The sequence below is a fragment of the Thalia democratica genome, unplaced genomic scaffold (genome assembly GCF_965202585.1).
Source record: "Thalia democratica unplaced genomic scaffold, ktThaDemo2.hap1.1 HAP1_SCAFFOLD_214, whole genome shotgun sequence".
In the NCBI taxonomy this organism is placed as follows: domain Eukaryota; kingdom Metazoa; phylum Chordata; class Thaliacea; order Salpida; family Salpidae; genus Thalia; species Thalia democratica.
This window is the reverse complement of record NW_028139337.1, coordinates 14025-25542: the sequence shown is the minus strand read 5'-3', so window position 1 is coordinate 25542 and position 11518 is coordinate 14025. Positions and strand designations below refer to the sequence as shown.

Sequence of the window (11518 nt, the reverse complement as noted above, 5' to 3'; positions counted from 1 at the left end):
AATTTTAATTAGTTTTACTCAAGTTGCAGTTTTATACTTTGACAATTTAATTTCTGTACTTTGAACAATTAAAAGTTGTTTTTGTCAGTGAATTTTAAAATAATCAGGTTTATTTTAAGAACTAAAGTTGTACTAAAATGATGAAAACTTTTATAAGTACTAATAATCAAAACTTCTAGTTTTTAAGTAAAGTTTTTGAACTCTTTAAATGAAACCATTTTATTTGTTGGGCAAACATATTTTGTTAGCATACATCTGTAGAATTTAATAAAGATAGAAATTTAATAGTTTTTTTCAAGTAAACTGCTCAACAGTAAAATGTAACTTTGCTAACATAACACAGACTTTGTTTAGCAGTCACATTTGAAATACTTTAATTGTTTATAAAAATAAATATAAACTATGTCTTACTATATAAAAACTAGGAAATTAATTTTATCACAATAATTTAAACTCAAACAAGCCTAAAAATATCAAAACTAAAATAAACAAAATGGTTATCTACAAAATTCCTTTTCCCTAATCATAAGATTTCAAAACTAATATGATTTGAAACACACAAAAATAGTACAAATTTAATGGAGGCATTTAAAATTTATTAAAATGAATCAATTATTTCCTTTTTTCATAATCCTTAAAATAATAATATGTTTGTTATCCAAATTTTACCATAAAAAAGTCAACAGCAAAAGTATAGTATTTCCCAGGTATGTTTTAACAATGCTAAGCAACAGCGGAAAGTTCAGAGATACCACTCCTGATCAGAAAGCTGCAGGAAAACTGTTTGATCAAGGTGGCAGCGCTGCTGAAATCATCAGAAGCCACCCATTAAACGTGAGTTCAGTTTTAAGTATTCATACTTTAAAACGTTTGTTGGATATAAAAATTTATCATAAAAATTATTTTTTTAATTTACAATAGTTGTTATTTTACCTTTAGTGAAACAGCAAAAAAACAGAAAGTTAAGATCTTAACTAAAAGTTTAAACTCTTTTTAATGACACAATAGAACATGGTCTTCACTAATTTAAATAAAAGTTTTTTAATTTTTTCTAAAACTATAAAATAATAGTAAAAATGTTATTTTTTAATTAGTTTATAAAATATTTATCATTAAATGAAAAGCTTGAAACTCTAAAAACTTATTCAATTAAAATAGACTAGTGAGATAATTATTTTATTGTTTTTTTTTTTTTAATTTTATAGTCAACTATTGCTTTTGAACTTAAACACTACTAAAAACAAAATTTAACACAATTAAACTACTTAAGATGTTTATCATTTCAATCTGTTTAAGTTTTTTATTTTTATTCTATTCCTGAAGTTGGTAAGTGTCAAATATGCACAAAGTGACACCTTTTCATGAGGGGTCACTTTTGCAAGGCGTGAAAGTTTTATATCTTTATTATTTTTTTTAATTTTTAGATATATTCCTTTTTTACTATTTTTGTTATCCCTAATGTTTACCCTCGGTCGGTGTAATTTTTTTTTTATATTATCATTTTTTTTAAATAACTGTTATATGTTTTTATATCTTTTACTCTTGTGAAAAAATGAATCTTCCTGCAAAAATGTTTTCGTGCAGAGTGACCATTCATGAAAAAATAAACCTTGGTGGATATTTTACCCTTTGTGTAAAAGTGTCTTCGTGCATATTTACCCTTCCCCTCCTAAAGTATATAACTCATTTAGTTTATGTGCGTATGAGAATAAATTAAAAAAATTGATTAACTTAAACATGAATATTTTTTTCCTTGACATTAAATAAAATACTAAACTAAAAGACGAAGCACTCCACGTAAAATTTTATTCAGTTTAAGGTTGTTAAAAAACTTATTAAGACTTTCAATTATTTTTCTCGGTTACATGACAATTCAAATTTGTACAATTAAAATTCCGACAATTCAAATTGTTAAAAATATATTTAAATGACCTTTTTCTCAAAAAGTAATATAAACTTGAAAAAAATAAAAATACATATGTTGATCTTATTGAAATCTACAAGCCTCATTTTCTTTTTTGCAAAATTTTCAATACTTCTAAATATATTATAAAAATACTAAAAATAACTATGTTCTTTTTACTTTATTCAAGCCATATCTCGAAAAATACTTAATATTTTACATAAAGAAAAAAATGGCTTGTTGATATCAATAGAACCTACATATATGTTTTTTATATTTGACATATTATACATTAATTTTATAGTTGTGGCCCTTTCAAATTTTAATTAAGAATTTGAATTGTCGGAATTTGAATTGTCCGAATTTGAATAGTCGTGCACCCATTTTTCTCACATATACTTGCATATTTTTGTTTTTAATTACATTGAATTGAAGGATGAAGCGCCAGAGGTGATACAGAAATTTCTCAACACGAACGCAGAGAGACCGAAGGTGGGGCAGCAGAGTGTGCATTATGGAAAGTATGGAGATGCGGACAACTATTCCAAACTGTACCACGGTGTCTCTTCCAAGGGTTCAGTGAAGGTTTGCACAAATTTATACTTTTAAACAAAACATTGTGTATCACTTATTGTAATTAATAAATTAGTATCAAATTAGTTGTCAATGCATTAGAATAGCTGCATTGTTACACGTCTGATTTCATCATGTTTACACATGCGCAATGTTTTAACTCAACAATAATCAAAAACATTTTAATTCAAAAACAAAGTTAGGTGTTTTTAAAAGGTGTTTAAAATATCTAACTATCACAAAAATGCTTCATAAATTTTTGACACTGATAGAAACCAGTTTCAAAAACTGTAAGTTTTATTTTGATTTTTTAAAGAGATTACTTCTACTGATCAAGTATAATAAATTTACATTTATTTGTGACATTTGTTTGTATTTTAAAATAAGGTTTTAATCTTTTTTCTTGCTTAAGTTTTATAGAAAATATATTTTGTAAGCATTTTTTTTATAACACAAAAAAGTTTTACCTCTAAAGTGCATGTGATTTTAGCAATATTTTTTAGGATTTTTATTTCAAAACATACTTTAAAACATAATATTAAAGTTTTATTTAGTTTTAAAACTATAAATTTAAAATGCTAGTTAATACAATCTTTTTCACAGTATGTGAATATCTTTAAAAGCATGAAACTTTTGCTGTTACATAAAAAGGTTCAGCAAAATTCAATAAATGTTTTATACCAATTTTTTTTTCATCAAAAACTATAATTACTTTATCAAATTTGTTAAAGCATTTTTTTTTCAGTTATCTACTTTTACACTTACAGTTGAGCGATTTGATTCGACCGCCAACGCAATCAGGGTTCAACAAAAAACTCGAGGACCACAAGGAGTCGATTTACCAGAGCAGGAAGGACGGACCGCTCGGAAGATCGAGGAAAGACCTGCTGAGACACGTACCTGATGATTTCGATAAAACAAATGTGTTTGGCATAACCACTGAATATGGTTTGATTTTTTGCGATAAGTTTTAGTTTAAATTTATATAAAATACATTTTTATGACTTAACTCATCACATATTTTAATCGTTATTTAAATGTCAATTTTGTAAAATTTATAAATATGCTATTCATTTTTACTCCCACATCTTTTGAATGAAGGTTACGAGTGTAGTTTCTAATATGAATGTTTTTTATTATATGTTTTGGTTTTAAGATTTTGTATTAGTTTGCAAAATAAATTTTTAAAAGAATAAACATAAATGTTTTTTATTATGCTAATAGCTACAAATATGTATTAAACTTTTAGGTATATTTGTTTTTTAGTTTGTTTTTTATCACTGCTACAAAAAATGTAAAACTTTTTTTAATTTTTATAACTCAGCGATTAAGATAAGTTTTGTTTGTTTGATTTTTCTTAAATTGTAAGCAACTTTTAGTATGAACTAATTACTTATACATTGTTTATTTAATTAAAATATTAATCAAATTTTCAATTTACAAAATTAAACTGTTGTTGACTTTGTTTAATCTATTCAACATAGTACCGTATTAAAGCCAGTGAAGCTAGTAAAAAGTCTTCTTATCCGGTACACAACTTCAACCCGCGAACAACTCCCTCCCGCGCATAATTCCCACCCAAATTTATACTCTATTATTCATTTTTACTATAAATAAATTTTTAACTATCACTGTTACCCCTAATCTTTAATATTGGTCGGTAAACAATTTTCGCATTTAGTGTTATGGGAATTGAAGATATTCTGTTTTTAAAACTCAATAATTCCGATCAACCGAAATTTCAGACGGAACGGTAGCGGAATGTGTGAATCCTGACAAAACTCAGAAACAAATTAGCGAGGAAGAAGAGAAAGCACACGACAATTACGTCATAACACACCATGATTATTACGTGGGAGAACATCCTGATAGAAAGTTTATTCTCATTTGTAATGTTATGTAGAAAAGTATTGATCAAATTTTTTAATAGTCTAATATAAAGCTTAGATTATTTTTGAACATTTTTCTTTAACTTTCAGTTATTTCAGTATTTAAAAATCTTTACGAATACACTAAATTCAATATGCTGTCAATTTTCAATATTTCCACAGTTCAATTTTATGAAATTTAAACAGTGTTTTTGATTTTTTTTTCTTGTATAAAACGTAAAGTACTGACAGTACCAGGAAATAACCTAAAAATCTTAGAACAAACCTTTTATAAATAAGTTTTTAATATTTTAATATATAAGATATATGAACCTATACAGATCTATAAATGTAAATCTTAGTTTATAACTTCAAGTAACTGTTAATAATACACATAGTGTATGTTAAAGCATGATTGGTAAAAAGTACCCTAGCTTTGGCAGTTATTTCAGTTTCTACACATTCTTTTATATTAATCCCGTTGTAAAAAGTTAAAGTCAATCGTTTATTCCCCATCTTATGAATAGTTAACTTTTTTCAAAACAGTAGTTTAACAAAATGAGTATGACTTTCGTTACAAAATTCTGTTTCTTTCAAAGTTTAAATTATAACTAAATACATTATTAGGTATGACTGGTCAAAAGTACCAATAGATACAACATTCGGTTTAGAAACTCCACATAGTAATGATGGAATACTGACTATGAAGTCTTTGAAATGGATATTAAATGAGTTAGTGGTTTTATATTTGTTCGTTTTTCTTATACAGTAATTTGTCATATGTTTTTGTTCCTTTTTTTAATTTTCCATACTAGTCTTCTTAGTCTATTGTGCTGCTAGTAATCAAATTATAAAATTTTGTTAAAAGTTCTAAACCTTCTAACTTTATTTTTATAACTTTCATTTAAATACAATAAAAATCTTTTTTAAACCACCTAGTTATGTAGTAAATAAAAACTATTTTTAAACATATTTTATTTGAATTGTCCTGTTATATTAAAGTCTTAATTTATGGTCAAACAAAAACCAAACATAACAAGAACTTTGATAAGAACTACAATAAACTAATAGAAATATTTAAGTTTTTAAATAGTTAAAGTTCTTAAATAGTTTTTTTTTTTGATAAACATAAACAAGATAGTGGATTATTTGATTAACTTGCAGTAACTAACATATAATTTTTTAAATAGAAACGAAGACGCCAAAGTAGTGTGTGAAATTTTGGAAAAATTTCGAGAAAGAACTCAACATAAACTAGGAAAAGGACTTGATCCGTAAGTAACTGCAAAAAAACAGTTGTTTTTTTTGAAACTAGTACAATTTTTCAAATATTTCTAACTTTATACCTAAACTAAGTATTACAGAATGCTTTTTTACTACAACAACAAATAAATCGAAAGCCTTATTTAAAGCAAACTTTGATGTTTTTAATTTACATTTAGACTCAATTAAATTACAACAATTGTTTACAGCAACAAACATACCAGATACCGCTTTGTTCTTTTTAACTACTGACAAATTTTCATTTCATTTAACTAAAATTACTACATAAAACATAAGCAATGATAAACACACAAAAAATTTCCGAAAAAAAATTTATTAATATTTTTCGTACAAACTCACTGACTTTTTCCCACAGCTATAACACTTCAAAAACTTTTCTTAAGTATAATTGCTTGAAAAACATCTTACTTTTACTTTTAAATACGCAAAAGTCTTAAAAAAAATTTTATATTAAATATAATAATTAATTAAAGAATTTCCATCATATTTAATTATCATTTACACTAAATAATATTCTATCCAATCAGCAACAAACACCTCCGAAACCTGCCATCAGACCACGTTTTCGGAGCGATGCACCGACCTGACGAATATGGCGCCGGTGACCTCATGCACAACAGGGTTGAGGGGAAGTACCTGAGGGGTTGCGACCACCAGAGGTCGCTGGTGCACGCGGTCAGGCAGCATCTGAAGAAGTGCAACTACCACAATTTCGACAAGTTGAAGCAAGCGTTCAAGTTTTATGATAGGGTGGGGACTTGTTTACTTTGTTGACAGATTGTCGACATATTAGTTAAAAATAGTATCTTAGTTTTTTTTTGTCAATTACCAATTTGAAAAATTAGAAAAAAACATGTAAGTTCTGTGATAGAGTTATTTAGTTTTTTTTTTTTTTAATTTTTATGATAATTTACTTTTACAATTTTGACAAACTGAAGCAAGCCTTTGAGCTCTACTTTACTTGTTAAATTTGTTTGATTAGTATAAAAAAACTGAGTTAGGTAAGGTTTCTAAACTCATTTTCATAAACGCCTTCTTGGTAGAAATTTGAAAATAACCTCCTTAGTTTATTAAGTATCGCCCCTTTCTTGAAGAAATACCTACTTAATTTTTTGCCATTTTTCTTATTAACGCCCCATGATACCAAAATATTGCATATTTTGGGAAAACCTTGTTTGTATCAAAACTTTATCTTAATTTACTAATGTTTATCTACTAGTTGAAACATTACCAACAGAACGGTGATGACGTCATAGACGTTGACGAGTTGCGCGAAGTTTGCCAGCAGCTCAACCTACCAGTCGATGACGTCATTTTGCAATTAGTGATGTCGTACTGCGCGAATGACGACGTCACAATAGACTACGTCAAGTTCGCAAACTTTTTAAACTGGAAAGACAAGATGCCCGATGAGAACGAAAAAGGTTTGGTGTTTTACGTAATACAATAAATGTTTTGTTAGGAAAATAAAAAGAGATTTCGAAGTACCAACAAATATTTTGATTTAAAATAGAGAAGTATCACATAATCAAAGCTAAAGTATAAACAGTTTATTTCAAATTTTTTTGTAAAGTGCAAACTAATGATTTTAATACAAACAGAAAAAACGAAGTGTTTCAATCGATTTCATTTAATTCAATTTTTGAAAACAAATAGTTTGGTATAAGAAGCTATTTTACCTATCATACAAAAAGACTACCTTAAGCAACTAAAACACACTTTGTATATGTTTAGCTGCTGATTAAAAAAATAAGGTTGTATGTTAAAATTTTGTTTGTGTTTAACTGATTTATAAAATTAATCACTAGCGTACAGTTCATTAACTGTAGCTGTCGTAGTTATTTTACAGTAAATCTAAAAAAAATTCTTATGCAGACTATCATATTTACATTTTATTATCAAACTTCATAGAAGCACCAACTCTAGTGAAGCAGGTTGACGAATCGGTGACTCGCCACAAAACGTCATCGTCGGTAGTGGGCGCTATGCACAGCATGAACACGAAAAGTTTCAGAATTTACGGAGTTCCAACCATCAGAACAGATCTTGCCGCACCTACATTAAAGTAAATTGTTGAGTTTTTTAACATGAAATTAAGAAACTAAAACTACTTTAGTAAATTAAAAACGTTTAAATCCTCTTGTATTAAATTGGTAGAATAAGTTCTAAAGTATTCTGGAAGACACTCTGATGCAAAGGTGTCAGGTTTATTTTTCAAAAATAATTTATTTTAAATAAAAGTATACTTGTAATTGACCATCCTACTAATCTTAAAAAATCACTGAGTGAAACATTATTTTACTATGTTCTGAAAAGATTTAAAAATCTAATAATTCGTATGTAAATGTCATGAAACATGCATCAAGAGAATGGAACATATTGCTATAGTTTAAAATGCATATTATTTACATTTCAAGAATTTTTATCAAAATATTTTTAACGTGGTTTTTTTATATTTCAATCCTATCTTAATAAATCTGTTAAAAAATGTTATCCAAAATAATCACTAAAGCTTAATTTGTATTTTATAATTTTTTTAAGTTACTTGGAAAATAGATATTATAAACATAATTTTATTTACACTTCCTGTTTTGTTTATACATATTACTACAAAAAGTTATCTCAATACAAAGTACATTCTACAAAATTAACTTCAATTTTATATTTTTTTTTTCATTCTTATTTTACATAACAGGCGGGTCAGTGACAATAAAAACTACGGAGACGAGTCATCATGTTTGGGATTGGTGAGTCCGTCTCTGTATTCTTCATACGGACTCACTGAGAAAGACTTCTTTTTGCCAAGAACTCAAGATGAGGTAAAAATTGGTCATTTTATTTAAATACTATTCTTTTATATGTTAGTGGTTGTAATTATTTAAACTTTCAGTTTAATTAAAAAAAATGTAATTTTTAGTAAGTTGTGGATATTTATACCTATTAATTTTTCAACTTATTAACAAATTAACTTAATTGAAATTTGTATGCAGTTAAAATAATGTTACGCTTCATTTCAATGAATATATATAGTTACATAACTTTAGTATTAAATAAAACAACCATTTTCTTATTATTTTACAAATATTCACATACAAGCGGTTTTACAAGTACATATTTCTTAAAACTCTTCTTTGTAACTTTCAAACAGATCAAGCAAATATTCAAGGGAATTCAAATGTCGGAGGAAAGTTTCCAGGAGGCTTGGAGGAGGGCGCTTGGCAACGATCCCCGTAGCAACCACCAGGTTTCCGTGGAAACGTTTAGAGGGGCGCTTGACGACAACCAATCAGCATTCATCAGATCTTTTTGATTAACTGTAATATTTTTTATTTCTTAATGTGGTGATAATGACTTGTTTTTTAATATATACTTCAACTTTGAGCATTTAAACTATAAACTTATAAATTCAAAAGTTAAACTATAAAGATATAAGCATATTAATTTTTGTTAAAGAGAATACTTTTTTAAGTTTTTAAAATGTTTTGTTTTTCAGTTGTTTGTATGCAAATGATAATAGATATTTAATCATGATTATCTAAAATACTTGATTCTAATGGATTTTATATTCACTTTTGCCTTAAAAGGATTTTAACATTATCTACTATAAGTTTTGTTTACAAAGTTGTTATGTTTGTTTATTTACGTTAAGTTAAAAAGATTAATTTCCTTATTATTCTTACAACCTCACTGTTACATTACTTATCACTGTAAACTGATTACGTTTTTCGTTTAAACGTTCTTTCTCATCAAGTTTTGATTATTCTTCAGAATTTGTCAATTTGCTAATAAATTTAAACTATGAACGTTGTTTTTATTTTGTAGTTTTTAGCTATGTGACTTTTCAAAATGACTTTGTTCCCTTACCTTTAGTCAGTATCTTTTTTTCGTCTTTTAGTTTTTTTTTCAAATATATTTTTCTATTTTTTTTTAATCTCATACAAAATAAACCCTTGATGCAAATAAATTTCTTAACATAATGATAGCTTAGTCCATAACTTACTTGCTTGGTAGAATAGCGATTTATGACCTATTTTGCTGTTGAACCTAGGTAGGAAAACATTTTTTTCTGAAGACTTTGTATGATAACTTTGGGCATTTTTTACACTTTTAGAGTAATCATTAAAGTTAGCTGGTAACAAGTTAATGTCAAACATAAACATAAATAAACATAGTTCATTTAGGTACTTACTTTCAACATATAATACCTTTTTCTGAGTATTTTATTCTCTTACACGATCATCATATTTCTTACTTTGTATGCATCTAAGTGTAATTTATGAGAACATTAATACCATTTATACATTTTTTAGTTGATCTTCCCTAGAACAACAAGCCATATCTAACATTGCTCATAACCAAAGAATCAAAGATCAAATATAATACCTTTTTCTGAGTAATTTATTCTCTTACACGATCATCATATTTCTTTTTTTGTATGCATCTAAGTGTAATTTATGAGAACATTAATACCATTTAGACATGTTTTAGTTGCTCTTCCCTAGAACAACAAGCCATATCTAACATTGCTCATAACCAAAGAATCAAAAATCAAATATAATTCTTTCTCTTTTAAAAAGTGTCTCGTTTTATATTATACACCAAATGTTTTTTGTAATTTTGTTTCATAGTTTTTATGTGTTTTGACTATTTTTAATTTCTGTCTATAGTTATTCCTAAATATTTATAGCTATTTGTGTTTGTTATAGCTCTTTTACCTGTTTTAAGAGTAAGATCTATATTGTTCCAAAAACTATTTTTGATTGATGTACAATCATGTTTCTGGTTTTATTAAAATTTAATTTAAGTTTGTTTCCTTCAAGCCGAACTGATACCTTTTTAGTTTTGTATTAAAGCTTCAACCACCATTTAAGTATGTGTTTTTTGTGATTATTTTGTATAGCATTGTATCATCTGCAGAGATTAGGATACTAAGACTAGTGTTATTCTGTAAGTAATTTATATTTACTAGGAATAATAACAGCCCTAACACTGGGGTAGCTGTCAAATTTACACGAACGTACAAAATTGCATTAGGGGACCAAATTGCTCGAATATACTTTTGCACGGGTTGAAGTTTTTATTCTTTTTTGAACTTTTTATAAATTTTAGTTTTTTTTTCTTATTAATTTAGTTTTTTTTGTTTATTATATTTCACTTTCACTGCTACCCTCGGTCGGTAACTTTTTATTTTTTATTTTAATTTATTTGTTAAAATTTATTCATTTTCTTGTTTTTATTAATAATTATTATTATAAATTGTTTAAATGTTCTAGTTTTTATATCACTGTTACCCCTAACCCTTACCTTCAGTCAGTATCTTTCTTTTATCTCTTAGTTTTTTTTTTCATATATATTTTTTCAATTTTTTTTAATCTCATACAAAATAAACCCTTGATGCAAATTTGTCTTTATGTAATTTAGTGCATTTGTGCAATTTTGTCTTCGTGCAATTTACTCCCCTCGTGCAATTTTGTCTTCGTGTAATTTTGACCCGTTTCCCTAACACTGAGCTTACATAGACCTAACACCCCAATTTCACTTTTTTCACAAGTTGACTAATATCCACCAATTTCTAAAATCATAAACTGTCGTATATAGTATTGTTTATTGAACGACAAAAAATACGCTCAAAAAGTTTAGCCTAAGGACTTAGTGTACAAAAAAAACTTTTAAATATCGAGTAGTACATCTTAACAATTTAATGTCAAGTCTAGGACAGTACAAATAATTTCATTTTTTGAAGAATATTATTTTTACAAAACATTTAAATAAGGTTAAAATTACAAAAATAATTAAGTTCCACACTTTAGGAAATAGTTGTTAGTAGTTTTATAATATTAGTATATATAAAAAAACGGGAACGTATCAAATTTACACGAAGATACTTTTA

General features: G+C 26.6%; 1 protein-coding gene across 1 annotated transcript; it reads left to right on the top strand.

Annotated features, from left to right (window-relative positions):
- The first annotated feature begins 714 nt into the window (after positions 1-714).
- Positions 715-9063, top strand: LOC145845949 (EF-hand domain-containing family member B-like). The gene is made up of 11 exons (XM_082952923.1): positions 715-834; positions 2339-2488; positions 3244-3424; positions 4222-4351; positions 4972-5076; positions 5535-5618; positions 6156-6378; positions 6866-7052; positions 7540-7693; positions 8324-8447; positions 8777-9063. Exons 1-11 carry the CDS (start codon positions 721-723, stop codon positions 8936-8938), a joined length of 1614 nt encoding a protein of 537 aa, XP_082809049.1. The 5' UTR covers positions 715-720; the 3' UTR covers positions 8939-9063.
- Positions 9064-11518: the final 2455 nt, after the last annotated feature.